Below are 17,401 nucleotides of genomic sequence, written 5' to 3' on the forward strand. Positions count from 1 at the left end.
CTGCTACCTCCACAAGAGCTGCATGACGCTGGGCTCACAACATTCCACAGACGGAGGAAGAGTTTGTAAGGCCCTATTCCTCCCAAGGGAGCCACAGGGGGTTAAAGGTTACATTGAGAAGGTAGGGTAGCCTCTGGCAGATTGCCCTTGCTCGAGTAAGTAACCACTGACCCATGCTCATGCAGTCAATCCTAATCAAATGCAGTGGTTCATTAAAAATAGATATGAGACTAGGAGGGGGACTTGTGAAGAAGAGGGGTTCAGTGGGAGGGGCAGGGGAAGAGAGCAGATAAAGGTGGGAACCTTGATGAGAGAACATTATAGATACGTGTTTAGGAAATTGTAAAAGAATTGTAAATAAATAAATAAATAAATAAGAACTTGGTGAAAGCTATGAATACCACCTTCAACCAAAAGCATTCAGCTTTGGGTCTTGGTGGACTCCATGGAGTCACCCACAGATTCTAGGTTAGGAAGTATTGTATGAATGGAAGCAAGTCTCCCAAACAACACAGAAAGATAAATCAACACTCTAATTTCAATGATATATCACATGGCCAAATTTGAGCCACTCAGTTATGTATTAGTTTTGTCTGGTTTAGATAGGCTGGGAAGAAAACAGTGACAGCTGAGTTGATGGTTTTAGGACCAGCTGGAACAAGGACTTGTCTCCTGGTGCCCCTGGGTACAAGGAAGCCAGGATGTGGACGTTCAAGAGGACGTTCAAGAGTCCCCAGACTGATTAAACATCAAAGCTTGCTGATGGTGATCAAGGAGTGACCTTCCCCAAGAGGACAGTTTAAGAGCCAGGCTTTGGGGTCAAGAAAGGTATGTATTCAGACCTGAGGTCTGCTTCTCCTCAGCTGACCTTGGGGGAACTCATTCATGGTCCTGGCCTTAATATCCTTATTTGTAAAATGGGTACGGCACACCAGTGCAGTTCGTCTGGGATTAAATGGGCCATTAGGACAAATCTGTCTCCCCTGCCCCCTCAACTACTGAGCAAGTCCACAGGGACGTTCAATCACGGTGATTAGCACATACAGGCAAACTGAGAGACGGAGTTGGGCTGGAAACGTCAGCAAACAAATTGGAGGATGGGTAGGTACATCCAGATCAGTGACTGGAAATGGTTTGGGACACTGCTCTATACAAATGAAATAGCAGAGGTTTCAAACAAACAAACAAACAAACAAACAAACACAAACAAACAAACATCAGCGACTCTCTGTAGCCCAAGCTGGTCTCAGACTCAGGGCAGTTTTCCTCCCTTAGCTTCCCGAATGCCAGGAACACTGTGCCTGGTCACAGAGAGGCTTATACTTTGCAATCATAATGCTGGGTGAGTCCTGCTGCCGGAGAGGCTGGGGAGAAAGCATTGAAGCTACTGCTCTTTTCTAACATGCTGCTGGCTAGCTGGGGTCTGGGAGGACTGGGGGAGCCAGGGTCTGGGCAGGAGTGATGCTCACCTTGGTCACAGTGGACACCATACTTGCCCTCTGCGCAGGTCTCGCAGGCTGTCCCATTGAAGCCCTGCCCACATTGGCACAAGCCAGTGCCATTCACACCATCCAGACAGAAGCCATTCCCAGAGCACACATTCTGACCTTCTCCGGGGCAGGCTTGGCATTGTGGGCCAAAGAAGCCAGCACAGCATCCTCTCGTCTGAAACAGAAGGACAAGGTGGTGCACGTGTTTATCTTCTGCTTTGGGGACTCCTGGGGTTCTGTGTGAGCCTGCCTGTTTCTTAAGACTCCAGGATTTCTAAGGGATAGGGGATGGAGCCCTCTGAGGACCGAGTGAGGCTCCGCAATTTCCCAGGTCACTTGCCAGCCCTGCAGGCAGGGAAGAGGGAGAATAAAAAGACAAGAGATGAAGATGAAGAATGTCAAGGAGGGGAGGCAGGAAGAACAAGGCAAAGGAAGCCCGGCTGGTGGTGCATGCCTGTAATCCTAGTACTTAGGAGGGTGGCCAGGGCGGAGCCAGTTTGGGCCGGATTAACAAATTTATTGTTGTTGTTGCTGCGACAGGGCCTCCTTTAGCTGGTGCTGGCCTTGAACATCTCATCTTCTTCTACTTCCTGAGCCTGGGATACAGGCTGGTGCTCCTCACCGGCTCCAAGCAACAAAGAATAACACAGGTGATACCAGAGGAGTGGTGGGACCCAACAAGCCTTCAGCACCTCCAAACCAGGGACCCGTCTCCTGGATGGTGCTTCATCTATGGAAGGAGCAGATGCTCTGGCATGCTCTGAGAGCCTACTGTGGTTCAGGGAAGCCCCATAGGAGGTCTGCTTGGCTTCAATGACTTTATTCTTAAGTACACTAAGACATAAAACTCTCTCCAGCCCCACGCTCTGCAGTGTAAACCCTGAGAAGAAGAGGGCTCATCCTCTCGGGAAGAAGCAGGACAGTAAGTTGTAAGTGACATCCAGAGATGCTGGGTTTTGGGGTTCCATTTTCTGAATGGCCAAGTACCCCTTGCCTTCCCTTGCTGGCTACGTCCTTTGTCTCTTGGTTTCATTTAAGTAACTAATTAATGTAGTTAAGTTTCATTGCGCAAGCATGTGTTGTGAGAACAGGGGCATTCCCTTCACCTTCCACACCCTCAGTTTCTTCCTTACTCAGGTGAGTGCTTTGGCTTTTACCCATTTTCTTATTTCTTTCTTTCTTTTTTTTTTTTTTTTTTTGGTTTTTCGAGACAGGGTTTCTCTGTGTAGCTTTGCGCCTTTCCTGGAACTCACTCTGTAGACCAGGCTGGCCTCGAACTCACAGAGATCCGCCTGGCTCTGCCTCCCGAGTGCTGGGATTAAAGGTGTGCGCCACCACTGCCCGGCTCCCCATTTTCTGATTTACAGGCTTTCCCCAATTTTCTTGTGACCAGTGCTACTTTGGATGGCAACAATGAGCTGAGGAGCAGATGGCAGGAAGAACATTCTGAGAAATGTAGTGTAGGAATGACTGTACCGTTGCTGAGTGTTGGGGAAGGCTAGCGCATACTCACGATGATGGTTCTCATACACTTTGGCTGGCACCCAATGAATACGGAGCGCTTCCCCATGAAGTAAATGGTATAGATGCATTTCCTTGTCTCGCCCTATGAAATCATAAGGATTTTGTCATCCCTGTAGTTAGGAAGAAAGCTTCCCCATTTCTATAACATATTCTGGAAAGGGTGGTTGTGGCTTCTTGGTGCGACTTCATAAGCAAGAACACAACCTCACAGTGCTGGCTACTTCAGGGCAGCTGGCAAAACCCAAAGTTATACTGTAAAGCAGTGCTCTCTAAGAAGAACATTTCTCTAGAAGACAAAATCAATTTTAGAGGAATTAAAAAAGCCAGATAAAAATATTCTTCTAGTCCTTAAATATTCTTCCAGTCATTAAATTTAAGCTTTAATTTGTTTATTGATTCATAGTCTGCCAAATCCAAGAAAGAATTGTTTGCTCATAAAGATTTATAACATCTACTACCAAATTAAAACCCAAACGAGAGACTCGGCATTCATTGTTTACCATGAATTATTATTACTACGCTATGGGGCCACAGGGTGTTTATTCTCTATAACAGTTGTTAGTTATAAGAAACAGATTGGTAATTAATTTAGAGATATGTCTACCTTTGTAATGCTTACATCTGTTTCTTTGAGAAGGTCAGTTGTGACTTCAATTATAAAAGGGAACCAGGTAGGAGGAGCTGGCTATGGGACGTGGAGACTGTCTTCTCCCATAGAATAGCTTGCTGCAATCCTTAACTGGTTAGTATAAAGAATGTGAAAGCGGAAAAAGACTTTCTTGGATTGCACGGTGGTTTATGGGCCCATCTCTATTTTAACTATGAATTAAATCCCCTTTAGTCCCCCCAGACCCGCATTTAAGGCTATGGAGATGTACACCAACAGGGAGAAGGGCCATCAGTGAGTGTTCTCTGGACAGGACACAGCCATCGCAATTGTGGACTCACAGCAGTGGTGGCTGTTTGCACTGGGCTTGCACAAGTCTGGGCCTGTCAGTCAAGGATGGGGGAGGAGCCCCTGGGGCCCTACCCCTCCCAAGAAAACCACTCATTATTGATGAACGGGGTGCAGGGGAGTCACTGTCTTCTGTTGTGTCTCCATTGCTGGGGACACATTCCCACCAGGCTCTGTGGACAGTCCTACATCCATGGTGACATTAACAGCCTGGTTAAACTCAGCGAGACACAAGACAAAAAGACACAGGTGTGGGAAAGGGCCTTGCTTGTGTGGGTTGACAGGTAAGAGAGGGTGTGGTGAGTTTAATCAGAATGTATTTTATATGTATTCATGGAACTGCCAAAGAATAAATTTCATTAATAAAAAAAATCAAGTGAAATGTAAAAAAATAAAAAGGAAGTGAGCAGACCACAAGCACCCCACCCCGCTCTGGACTGTGGATGCCGCATGCCCAGCTGCCTCATGCTCCTGCGGCTGTGAGTTCCCTACCATAACTCAGGGACTGTACCCTCAAACTGGAAGCCAAAATAAGCCCTTTCCTTAAAAAGTGCACTGCATATAAAAAGCTAGAATTAAACCAAGGAGGGAAGGGGAACAGAAGAAAATATATGCTTTCCAATTTGGAGTCTCTCTTCTCTGGAGGCTATTTATTTATTTACAAAATAAGCTAAAAGTACTTACAGATGGTTTGGAGTCTCTATTCTCTGGAGGCTGTTTGTTTATTTATTTATTTATTTATTTACAAAACAAGATAAAAGTACTTACGGATGGTTTTGTTCCAAGTGGGCAGATTGGTTGCTGGAAACACGTCCCACAACTTCCCTTGGTAAAAAGTGTAGAGATAAAAAGAGGTCATGTCAAGGTTATTAATTTCAGTGCAAAATGAGGCTGCGAGTAAGAGTTAGGAGATGCAGGTTTTAGAACACAGAGCTGAGCATCAGGGGAGAGCATCTGCTCAACCTCCTTGATGTTCTATGAGACAAGCTCTTTACTCCAGGTCTTGCCTGTTTGAACACTGCTTTCATCTATAATAGTCTAAGGATGCAATAACCCTTTTTTTAATTAAGAGATTTTCTATTCATTTTACATATCAACTACAGATTCCCCTGTCTTTCCTCCCACCCCCTAGCCTTTCCCCACAAGAAGCATGGGAGACATCACCTATCTAAATCAGCATTCTTTAGCACCAATTTATTGATGCACTGGAGCCCTTGCTTACTGAACTGGGTCAGATAAAGAGACTGTGTGTCTGTTACACACAGTGCCTGTCTTGACAAAAATATGGTGTGGCTGAGGGCTGTGGATCTGGAGCCCTCTACTGAAATAACACATACAAAGAACAAAAGACAGATTGGCAGACACTTTTGAGTGTTATCAGTGTCCAGCTATTGGTACGCACTCGACAGTGAGTGTCACTGCTGTGAACTCTTGTTTCTAGGGCCAGACTGCCCTGATCTGAATCTCTTCTCTGCCACTCGCTACCGTGTGAATATACCTCTCTGTGGCTCATTTTCCCCTCTGTAAACTGGAGACAAAGTCCCTACCGCTCAGGGTGTTGTGAGGATTACATGGTTTAATAAGTGTACAATGTGCAGAGTGACGCCTAATGCACATCAGCAGTTGTTACGATCACTAAAAGACATGACGCTGTCTCGCAGCCTGCAGGGACAGGCTTGCACTACTGCATTTGTAGCACACTGGATTCACCATTTCCACACTCTTCTTCTGGTTGACCAGCCTTAGTCAACACCTGTCAGAGCTGACCCGTGGACCTCTCCCCAGCACAGTTCCACTCTGCAGGGGACCCAGGGCTTCAGAATCCTGCTCAGCACAGTCGTCTGTGCTTCCCCAGGCATGCTAGGCGCCATCCATCCCAGTGGATGGCGAGCCCAGGGAGCTCTGGGCTCTGTCTTGCGCCTCCTCGTCCTCTATAACCGTGTACTCTTTTTGGCACATTAGAGATGCTCACTAAGTTTCAGTACTGAGGCTCGAACCCAGGGCCTCACGCATACCAGGCAAGTGTTCTACTTCTGAGATACAATGCCAATCATAACGAATGAGGAGGTTTTGAACTAAACTGAGATAACCTAATAGAAAATCTTAAGTTTAAAATTATTATTGTTTAGACATTTTTTATTACATTTTGTATGTGCTCAAGTGCATGTGTGTGTGTGCAAGTGCATGTGTGTGTGTGTGTGTGTGTGTGTGTGTGTGTGTGTGTGTGTGGCTGTACATGTGTGGAGGACGACCTGCAGAATTCACTTCTCTCCTTTCAACATATGGGTCTTGGGGATTGAGCTCAGGTTGTTTTGACTTGGTGGCAAGTGTCTTTACCCACTGAGACATCTCCCTGGCCCCTTGTTTAAAAATTAAAAAAAAAAGCCATAACCCACACTTTCACCCTTGTTGTAACTTACTTTCACAATAATGGTGTCATTACTGTCACATCTATTCTTCTGAATTTCCAGAACTTTCCCCAGACCATGGATCACTCCTTTGTCAGTGGCCACATTGGTGTAGTTTATTGGAACTTCATTTACATACAGCTGTGAACAAGAGAATCAGATATGGTCTTATTAAGGTGGTATTAAGGGAGATGCAGAAGACAGGAAGTAGAGGCCCTCAATATGACAACGGTCTAGGAGATATTCCAGTTTGGCTGGAAAGTACCACAATGTAGTTGAAAGAGTCCTTGAAAGAGGGGAGTCCATAGTCCTGCAACTGGTACCATGAAGCTGTGTGATATTGGGTCAACTGCTTTCCCGAACCTCAACATTCCTCTTTGTAAAAGGAAAACGTTGCTCTAAATCATCTCTAGGGTATTCTCCATCTCTCAAATTAATTGGTTTATGTTTGCTTAAAAATTACCGCCTTAAGATCCTCAGGCTTGTGCCCACTGGCAGGCTGGCTTTATGGACATGCTCAGCGGTGCTGTGGTCTGGTGGTCCACAAGGTATGGGTGTCTCCCCTAACTAAGACACAGAGAACGCAATGCATCTTTCAATGTATCTCCATCTTGTGGTCAGTTTCCCAGCAACTCTTAGAAAGGTGAAATCACACTGAGGATAGGATAGGGAAAAAGCTTATTCCACAGAGCAATGTGCTAGTCTTCAATAAGGACTTAAAATTCGCCAGGTGGTGGTGGCGCACGCCTTTAATCCCAGCACTCGGGAGGCAGAGCCAGGCGGATCTCTGTGAGTTCGAGGCCAGCCTGGTCTCCAAAGCGAGTTCTAGGAAAGGCGCAAAGCTACACAGAGAAACCCTGTCTCGAAAAACCAAAAAAAAAAAAAAAAAAAAAAAAAAAAGAAAATTCATAGGACAATATCAAATGGTATCATAACACTTCTCCCTGTTGAAATTGCTACTGAATACGAGAGTCTCTTATTTGACTGTCTGGCAGCGAAGTGGTCTTCTGTTTAGACGTTGGGGTAAGTGAGGACTGAGCTCCACAATGCTGTTTCAAGGTCAGTGCACAGTGAGAAAATCATGAGGAAAACTCATTCAGTCTCAAATAGTGATTGTAGCACAAATTTCCAGAATTCTAGGATGTTGAGTTATTTTTGAATACCCAGAGAGCAGAACATTTGGTGTATTCCTACTTAATTTGGCATTTAAAAAGTCTGAATCATTTCCATCAAGAGATCTATCTAGAGAATTATGGGTTGCATTGAAAATTTTACATAAACACACCTACTCAATTAGAAAGCACTTTCCCTGTACTTGCACTGAACAGAGAAAGTAAAAGCAACGCTTCTGTTGTGTTGATGTTTGCTCTAACTCAGGAAATTTCTGGGCTAACAGAAAATGAACATCACAACATTGAAAATAACTCAGTTAACAGCATTTGAATATTCATCTCTACCTGTGAAATAGAGAGGACAGATTAAAAATAACAACGAAAAGAAAAGCTTTCTATCAATAAGATAATTGCTATTTCTGGAAAAAAATAACTTTGTTTAAAAGGAAAATGTGTTTGCTAGACTCTGAGCACCAATATGGAGAAAAATGTTTGGAATTAGATTATTCTACAAGTAATGAAGAAAGTAAAAGAGCCCTTAAAAAATCTCTAGTTAGATTTTTTAAAATTGTATTTTTGGTTTTTTGAGACAGGATTTCTCTGAGTAACAGCTCTGGCTGTCCTGGATCTTACTTTGTAGAACTCACAGAGATCCATCTGCATCTACCTCCCAAGTGCTGGGATTGAAGGCCTGCGCCACCACACCTGGCTCTAGCTATATTTTTTTCTTTTTTTTTTTTTTTAAGAGTTAGAGATCGATGTTTATTCAAAACTCTGATCTACCAAGTTAGCATTTTCCACCGACTCAGGGAGCAGAGCCCTTCCCAGGCTTCCCAGGCTTGTGTTCAGGTGCTGCTTTGGTAGGGGCCTTGGCAGCAGCCACTGCTGTCTTCTTGGATGCCTGCTTAGCCTTTTTTGCTTCCTTTTTGCTTCCTTGGCAGCCCCGATAGCCCGCTCTCGCTGAGCTTTCCTGACTTTTGGTTTCCGATTCCTCTTGGACATTGTACCGGCAAGAGATGCACCCGTGATAGCCCGCTGGAACTTGACTGCGCGGAGGGTTCTTCTCTGTGGAATTTCCTCCGACTGTCCTTTCTGTGTTTTCTTCTATAGAGGATAGTCCAGTTTGTCTGCCGAGGATTCCTTTTGGAAAGGAATGTGGACTCGCATTTTGCATTTAGAAACTGGAAAACCACCGGGTGGTAGTGGCGGCGGCGGCGGCGGCGGCGGCGGCGCACGCCTTTGATCCCGGAACTCGGGAGGCAGAGGCAGGTGGATCTTTGTTCGAGGCCAGCCTGGTCTACAGAGCGAGATCCAGGAAAGGCATAAAGCTACACAGAGAAACCCTGTCTCGAAACAAACAAACAAAACAAAACAAAAAAAAGAAACTGGAAAACCTTCCCGTCGGTCCTGTCATGGCGCCGCCCGTGTCGGGGTAGATATTATACTCATTGAAACTGCACAGCTCAACCTTCATGGTGAAAAGCTGGATTTTTTTTACATAAATGTTTTTCAAGTTTACATAAAAATTTATTTATTTCAATGATGGCATCAGAGAAGAAATTTTTAAAGATTTTACCTTTTTAAAGGATTAAGTAAGCTGGGCGGTGGTGGCGCACGCCTTTGATCCCAGCACTCGGGAGGCAGAGGCAGGCAGATCTCTGTGAGTTCGAGGCCAGCCTGGTCTACAGAGTGAGATCCAGGGAAGGCGCAAAGCTACACAGAGAAACCCTGTCTTGAAAAACCAAAAAAAAAAAAAAAGGATTAAGTAATATTATTGCTTCTAAGATTGCACAATTAAATGCTTGTTCCAATACAGTGTGCTTGCCCTCCATCTCTCTCTGGCAAGTTCTTGCTATGTAGCTCAGTGTCTTAATTACTCTCCTACTGCTGTGAAGAGGCAACTGTCATAAAATGAAGCATTTAATGGAGGGCTTGCTTAAGTTTTGGAGAGTTAGTCCATGATCATCATGGAGGAAAGTACACAGGCATGGTACTGGAGCAGTAACTGAGAGCTTTACATCCTGACCCATGGGCAGCAGGGGGAGAGAGAGAGAGAGAGAGAGACAGAGAGACAGAGAGACAGAGAGACAGACAGAGACACAGAGAGAGAGACAGAGACAGACAGACAGGGAGACACAGAGAGGGACAGAGACACAATGAAAGATAGAGGGGCAGAGAGAAAGATGGAGAGACAGAGATACAAAGAGAGACTGAGAGACACAGAGAGACACACAGAGGGACAGAGAGAGACACGAAGAGAGACAGAGAGTCAGAAGGACAGAGAGACAGAGACAGACTGACACAGAGAGGAATAGAGGGACAGAGGGATAGAGAAATAGAAAGAGAGAGAAAGAGAGAGAGAGAGAGAGAGAGAGAGAGAGAGAGAGAGAGAGAGAGACTGGGTCTGACCTGAGCTTTTGAAACTTGAAAGCCCACTGCCATACCTATTCTAACAAGGCCACACCTAATTCTTCCCAAACAGTTCCATTAACTGGGGACCAAGCATCCAAACATATGAGCCTATGGGGGCCATTCTCATGCAAACCATGATACTCAGGTTACCCTGGGATGGCCTCAAATTGTAATTCCTCTTTCTCAGCCTCTGTGCTGGCTAGTTTTTATATCAACTCGACAATAAGGTAGTATCATTTGGAAGATGGAATCTTAATCAAGAAAATGCCTTTATAGGATTGGCCCATAGGCAAGTATGTAGGGTATTTTCTTGATGATTGATGTGAGAGGGCCCAGCCCATTGTGGGTGGTACCACTTCTGGACAGGTGGTCCTTGGGTATATAAGAAAACAAACTGAGCAAGGCAGAAACAAGCCAATAAACAGCACTTCTCTGTGGCCTCTGCTTCAGATCCTGCCTTGCCCTCCTTCAATGTTGTACTGTTACCTGAAAGTATAAAGTGAAATAAAACCTTTTTCCAAGCTGCTTTTGGTCATAGTGTTTTATCACGGCGACAGAACACCTCACAAATAGAGTCTCTGTAATCCTAGGATTACTTACAGGCATGTGCCAAGCCTGGTTCTTAGTGATTTTTTTTTTCCCAAGACAGTGTAGCACTGGCTGTCTTGCAACTCATTGTGTAGGTCAGGCAATTAATTTTTCTTCTGATAATTTATTTTAGAATTATAGTTTCTTGTTAAATTTTCACACAGTTTTAAAATATGGCATTTGAACTACATGAGCAGAATTTTATATTACAACTATAGTAACTAGCTTCATGAAATCTTTTTTTTTTTTATGAATGTTAACCCTTTAGTGCTGTGGGATGTTCTGTATGGCAAATGTGTTGCTGATTAGTCAATAAATAAAACACTGATTGGCCATTGGCTAGGCAGGAAGTATAGGCAGGACAAGGAGGAGAATAAAGCTGGGAAGTGGAAGGCTGAGTCAGAGAGACACTGCCAGCCGCCACGATGAGAAACAGCATGTGAAGATGCCGGTAAGCCACAAGCCATGTGGCAAGGTATAGATTAATGGAAATGGATTAATTTAAGCTGTAAGAACAGTTAGCAAGAAGCCTGCCATGGCCATACAGTTTGTAACCAATATAAGTCTCTGTGTTTACTTGGTCGGGTTTGAGCGGCTGTGGGACTGGCAGGTGAGAGAGATTTGTCCTGACTGTGGGCCAGGCAGGAAAACTCTAGCTACACTTTAGCATTCATAAAAAATTGTGTGATGAAATCCCTGGAATGCCAGTGTGGTGGCTGATTGCACATCACATCACAATCCTTGTGATTGCACAATATTAATGTTAATTTGTTTGACTGCAGGAGTTTATATATATCACTAGACTCTTGATTTCCTGAAGCCAGTGACACATCCTGCAAGTTATTTTGAGAAACAAAGCTCCTTTCCATCTTGGAAACTGAAGACTATCTGTTGGGTTTGTGGTACCAGCTGAAGAGTGCCTGTTCCTGCTAGGACTCCAGTACTACAGTTGGTAGGGCTACTGTGGTGATATATTGTGTCCCCCCCAATATATTGTGTACCCTAATAAACCTTACCTGGGGTCAGAGAACAGAACAGCCACTAGATTAGACATAGAGGCCAGACAGTGGTGGCACACACCCTTAATCCTAGCATTCCGGAGGCAGAGATCCATCTGGATCTCTGTGAGTTCAAGGCCACACTGGAAACAGAGCCAGGCATGGTGACACACACCTTTAATCCCAGGACTTGAGATCTCATGTCTTGCTTGGGAAAGACACATGCCTTTAATCCCAGGAAGTGATGGCAGGAAGCAGAAAGGTATATAAGGCATGAGGACCAGGAACTAGAGGTTTTTAGGCTTTTAAGCTTTTAGGCTTTTAGCAGCAGTTCAGTTGAGATCAATTCAGATGAAGACTCAGAGGCTTCCAGTTTGAGGAAACAGGATTGGCTGAGAAGTTGGCGAGGTGAGGTTAGCTGTGGCTTGTTCTGCTTCTCTGATCTTTCAGAATTTACCCCAGTACCTGGCTCCGGGTTTTTATTAGTAAGACTATTTAGTAATTCGTGTTACAGGCTACACTGATTATCTCAAGGCTGATTACATGACAGGAGAGTAGGAGATTGACTATGTAGTTTATTCACTGCTTTTTGATTCAATGGTATAGGGGGCCCCAAAACAGCTTGATCACACAGCCGCCATGACAGGCTTAGAGTCCCAGACACAGCTTCTGTGACAGGCTTACTGGCAGGCAACACTCAGATTTAGGAAAAGCCATAAGCTGACCCTGCCCAGGGATCCACCTAGGGTTGAGGAAGTACCTAACATCTCAAACATTCCAACCATTAGATAAGGTGGCCAGATGTCCCTGAGTCTACCACATACCTCTTTGTTTTACAGATACGCACTAGACAATTGTCAGCCTATCAGGGTCCTGAACCGTGGAAATCCCCTCACCCCAGCCTCTGCTACGATAAAACTCTACCCCGTCTGAGCTCAGGGCTCTCTACCTGCCTGAGCTCAGGGCTCTCTACTCTCACTGCTGTATCAGACAGAGAGACCAAGCTCTGGAGTTTGAAAATAAATGCTCTTTGCTTTCACATATGGGACTCTGTCTCTGTGGTGGTCTTTTGGGGGTCCCCACCATCTGGGCATAACAAACGGAAACAACTTTTTCTTGTTGATAAGGCTTAGGACTGGAAATATTCTTCCAGCATAGAAGAGATGATGGTAGATAGTAGCAGAGACACTTGCTCTTGAGTTTGTTAGAGAGATGTACCTGGTCATTGCGGAGAAAGAAGCCGAGGAGGAAGGAGAACCCCAGCATGGTCTCGCGGTGCATGCCATTGTGCAAGTCGTTCCTCAGGAGCTTCTCGTCCAGGACCACGTGGTACTGAAGTATGTCTTCCTTCTGTGTCACACACAGAAGGAGAAGTCAGCCAGTTGGCTACACTTGGCTCTACTGTGCCAGAACTATGGGATTGCAAACAGAAGTAGTGCCTTGTCCATGTGCAAGACCTCAGGGCCAGAAGTATTAGATAATAAGGTGAGCTGTGAATTTCCAGGTAGGATGGTCAAGGACATCTATCTAGTCAGGCATGATGAAAGCAGTGAGTAGATTTGAAAAATGATTTCTTTGCTATTACAAGGATTTCAGCTTCAAAAATTCAACATAAACTGAACTTTAGCAATAAAAGTCATAAAAATTACATATTTCTATATAAAATAGAAAATACTAGTGACAAGAATATGAAAATTATTTTAAGTATTTTAGTACCATTAAGACAAAATAACCCCAAGTAGAAATATGCTTTCTATCCAAAATAACTGCACTTATTTATATTAATGCAAAGACTTTTGAAATTAAAAAAAAAGTTGTGCTGGGAGATGGTGGAAAAAACCTTTAATCCCAGCACTTGGAAGGCAGAGGCAGGCAGATCTCTGTGAGTTGAGTCCAGCCTGGTCTACAGAGCAAGTTCCATGACAGCCAGAGCTATTACACAGAGAGAGCCTGTCTTGAAAAAACAAAAACAAATCAATAAATAAATATAATAAATAAAAAAATAAAAAAGAATTGCAGTGGCCAAAGGGGTATTTTTTTTTCTGACATTAAAAAGTGTCATCATGGAGAAAATCTACAAACAAATCCTCAAGTGGTCTCTAACTACATAAATGGTTTGGGCTGTAATTATAGATGTTTCTTTGATATGCAAATTAACATTTTCGACTGATTTTATTTTATATCCCTAATGAGATGTTAAGGCCATTTTTTTTTCACATAAAAAGAGAACACATACTTTTACAGACACTAGGTACATATTTTCAGCTTAAATTTTTTTTTGGCTGTTAAATATTTTATTCTCCCTGTCTTTGTGTTTATGGCTGCTGTGACATGGGGAGGTTTGTGTGTAGGGTCTCTGCTTGGGTCTCTATTAAGTATACAGAGCTGGATGAACAGATTTTGACAAAAACAGAAAATGGCTTATGATTGATGGATTGAAAATATTGATGGGGTTGGAGAGCTGGCTCAGTAGTTAAATGTGGGTACTATTCTCAAGGAGGACCCTTGATCAGTTGCCAATAACCATATCAGGTAGCTCACAGCCACTTGTAACTCCAGTCCCAGGAGAGTGATAACACCTCTGGATATAACTGTATTGGCCTCTGTAGGCATCAGTTCTCATGTATACATGTACACACACACACACACACACACACACACACACACACACACACACATACACACACGCACATGCACTCACCCACAATCTCACACCCATGCTCAGCTCACACACCCCATTAAAAAATAAAAACAAATCTTAAAGAGAAAATGTTGATTACTGCTGCTGACACTTACTAGAGATGTGGATTTCTTCTCCCTGATAAAATTCTCGATGGCTTCATTGTTTGGAGCAAACACAGTGTAAGCGTCTGCAGCCTCGATTGCATCTGCCAGATTGTATTGCTGCAGAGACAGGACAGCCAGTGAGGGATTCGAGTCCCCAGGCAGCTTGACAAGATGGTTATGCAGAGAACATGGTACTTGCAATGATATAGCCTCGGAAGATGGAATAGTCAGGCATCTGGTCCAGACGGGTGAGCAGGTTTGGTAAAGAGCCAGTCAGACTTCTTTGGGGGATCAGCACCTAGGAAAAGAAGCCCCAAAATTCTATTCAGCAAATTTTGGTACCATTTGCCGTTCACTAATAACTATGGAAGTCCTGTTGAGTTCTTTAGGCAGTTAACAGAATCGACTGAAAACATTTTGGTAATTTACAGAATAAGTTATTCCAGGATGCAATAACTGCGCTGGAAGAAATTTGGAAATGTTAGCTCAATTTTAAGTCTCCTCCCTAAATTTACTCTCCATTTGTACAAAAAGACTCTTTTATAGATCTCGCTAAGGAAACCTTAAGTCTACCATAAGCCAGTGACCTGAATTTGTCTTATGAAAAATGTTTTGCTTGATAAATATAAAAAGATAGGACAATTTTACATAAATAACTAGATTTCTGGCTGTGTGAACACGTGATCTAGGGTTGAAGCCCAGGGCCTTGTGCAGACAGGGCAAATAATCGATTGCTGAGACATTCCCCCCCCCCAGCTGTTTGATCCCCTCCTTTTTTTTTTATTTCCCATTTTTGAAAAAGATCTTGTCATGTAGTGCAGGCTGGCTTCAAACTTCCTGCGGTGCTCCGGATTCAGCTCCCTGAATGATGATGGGTTTAGAGGCATGTGTCACCACCCCCAGTGTGACTTCTTTCAGTCTCCCTTGCCATCATCGACGACGTTCGGTTGTGAAGAGAGTGGGTACACGCTGCTTCTCCTCCCCATCTCCCAACCAGGCCCTGCCCATTCATACCGTCCTCTAGCTGGTGCACACGGGCTCTACAGTTTACAAGCCCGGCATGGCGGACCCTCGGGCCAAGCTAGCCAGCTCGGTCTTCCCATTCCAGAGCCTTGTCAAACGGACGGCCTAACGCTGGAACATTTATCATCTCTCTTCCTGCGGTCCTGGACTGACTCTATGGAGGGCCCGGTGGGGCTCAGGCTGTGCAAACGCGGATCTGAGCTCTGCATCGCGCCCTTGAGGAGCGAAGCACGTGCTAGAAGGCGGCGCTAGGACCGCGGGGCGCCATAGCGGCCGGAAGAAGGGCGAGAGCGGAAGGGGAGGAGCCGAGAGCCAGGGGGGGGCCTCAAGAGCTCTTCATGCCATTGGCTGCCTGGTGTGAGTATGCAAATGAGGAGACGTCACTTCCTGAGGCTTTTGGGCGCCATTTTCTCGCGTCTGTGCGGGAAGACGGAGTGGTGGGGAGGGGCTCCGCGCGCGAGCTGAGGAGGGGCGTGAGGGGCGTGAGGGGCGTGAGGGGCGTGAGGGGCGTGAGCGCCTCCGCGTGTAAGTGAGGACTTGGGGGTCTGGGGTGCGAGGCCGGTGTGTGGCCGCGTGTGACCGGAAGTCAGTGTGACTGGAGGCCGGTGTGTGACCGGAAGTCAGTGTGTGACTGGAGGCCCGTGTGTGACTGGAGGCCGGTGTGTGACAGCGTGTGACCGGAAGTCAGTGTGTGACTGGAGACCGGTGTGTGACAGCGTGTGACCGGAAGTCAGTGTGACTGGAGGCCAGTGTGTGACCGGAAGTCAGTGTGTGACTGGAGGCCCGTGTGTGACTGGAGGCCGGTGTGTGACCGAGGCCGGTGTGTGACAGCGTGTGACCGGAAGTCAGTGTGTGACTGGAGACCGGTGTGTGACAGCATGTGACCGGAAGTCAGTGTGTGACTGGAGGCCGGTGTGTGACCGGAAGTCAGTATGTGACTAGAGGCTGGTGTGTGACCGGAAGTCAATGTGTGACTGGAGGCCAGGGAGGGTCATGGGCGCGAAGCTAGTGTGTGATTGGAGGCTGGGGAAGGTTGGGCGCGATGTCAGTGTGTGACCGGAAGTCAGTGTGTGGCCGGAAGTCTGTGTGTGACTGGAAGTCAGTGTGTGGCCGGAGGTCTGTGTGTGACCGGAAGTCCGTGTGTGTCTGGAGGCCGGGGAAGGTCATGGGCTCGAAGCTAGTGTGTGACTGGAGGACAGTGTGTGACCGGAGGACGGTGTGTGACTGGAGGTCAGTGTGTGACCGGAGGACAGTGTGTGACTGGAAGTCAGTGTATGGCCGGAGGTCTGTGTGTGACCGGAAGTCCGTGTGTGTCTGGAGGCCGGGGAAGGTCATGGGCTCGAAGCTAGTGTGTGACTGGAGGTCAGTGTGTGATCGGAGGTCAGTGTGTGACCGGAGGACGGTGTGTGACTGGAGGACGGTGTGTGACTGGAGGACGGTGTGTGACCGGAGGACGGTGTGTGACCGGAGGACGGTGTGTGACCGGAGGACGGTGTGTGACTGGAGGTCGGTGTGTGATCGGAGGTCAGTGTGTGACTGGAGGACGGTGTGTGGCCGGAGGACGGTGTGTGACTGGAGGTCGGTGTGTGACCGGAGGTCGGTGTGTGACCGGAGGTCAGTGTGTGATCGGAGGTCAGTGTGTGATCGGAGGTCAGTGTGTGACTGGAGGTCGGTGTGTGACCAGAGGACGGTGTGTGACTGGAGGTCAGTGTGTGATCGGAGGTCAGTGTGACTGGAGGTCGGTGTGTGACCGGAGGACGGTGTGTGACCGGAGGTCAGTGTGGCTGGAGGTCGGTGTGTGACCGGAGGACGGTGTGTGACCGGAGGTCAGTGTGGCTGGAGGTCGGTGTGTGACCGGAGGTCGGTGTGTGACTGGAGGACGGTGTGTGACTGGAGGACGGTGTGTGACTGGAGGACGGTGTGTGACCGGAGGACGGTGTGTGACTGGAGGACGGTGTGTGACTGGAGGACGGTGTGTGACTGGAGGACGGTGTGTGACCGGAGGACGGTGTGTGACCGGAGGACGGTGTGTGACTGGAGGTCGGTGTGTGATCGGAGGTCGGTGTGTGACTGGAGGACGGTGTGTGGCCGGAGGACGGTGTGT

General features: G+C 46.3%; 1 protein-coding gene and 1 pseudogene across 1 annotated transcript in view; both read right to left on the reverse strand.

Moving 5' to 3' along the window:
- Positions 1 to 17,401, reverse strand: part of Stab2 (stabilin 2) — a 177,669-nt gene that overhangs the window by 59,459 nt on the left and 100,809 nt on the right. Inside the window, exons 32-38 of the mRNA XM_052753018.1 lie at positions 14,474 to 14,572; positions 14,284 to 14,391; positions 12,706 to 12,837; positions 6,390 to 6,518; positions 4,738 to 4,794; positions 3,004 to 3,096; positions 1,470 to 1,665 (exon numbers count right to left, since the gene is read on the reverse strand). Coding sequence (XP_052608978.1) covers positions 1,470 to 1,665; positions 3,004 to 3,096; positions 4,738 to 4,794; positions 6,390 to 6,518; positions 12,706 to 12,837; positions 14,284 to 14,391; positions 14,474 to 14,572 — 814 coding nt within the window. The remainder of the gene's footprint in view (positions 1 to 1,469; positions 1,666 to 3,003; positions 3,097 to 4,737; positions 4,795 to 6,389; positions 6,519 to 12,705; positions 12,838 to 14,283; positions 14,392 to 14,473; positions 14,573 to 17,401) is intronic.
- On the reverse strand, positions 8,277 to 8,963 carry LOC128120095 (60S ribosomal protein L24-like; annotated as a pseudogene).

This window comes from Peromyscus californicus, unplaced genomic scaffold, assembly GCF_007827085.1.
Source record: "Peromyscus californicus insignis strain IS unplaced genomic scaffold, ASM782708v3 Scaffold_24__1_contigs__length_46423439, whole genome shotgun sequence".
In the NCBI taxonomy this organism is placed as follows: Eukaryota; Metazoa; Chordata; class Mammalia; order Rodentia; family Cricetidae; genus Peromyscus; species Peromyscus californicus.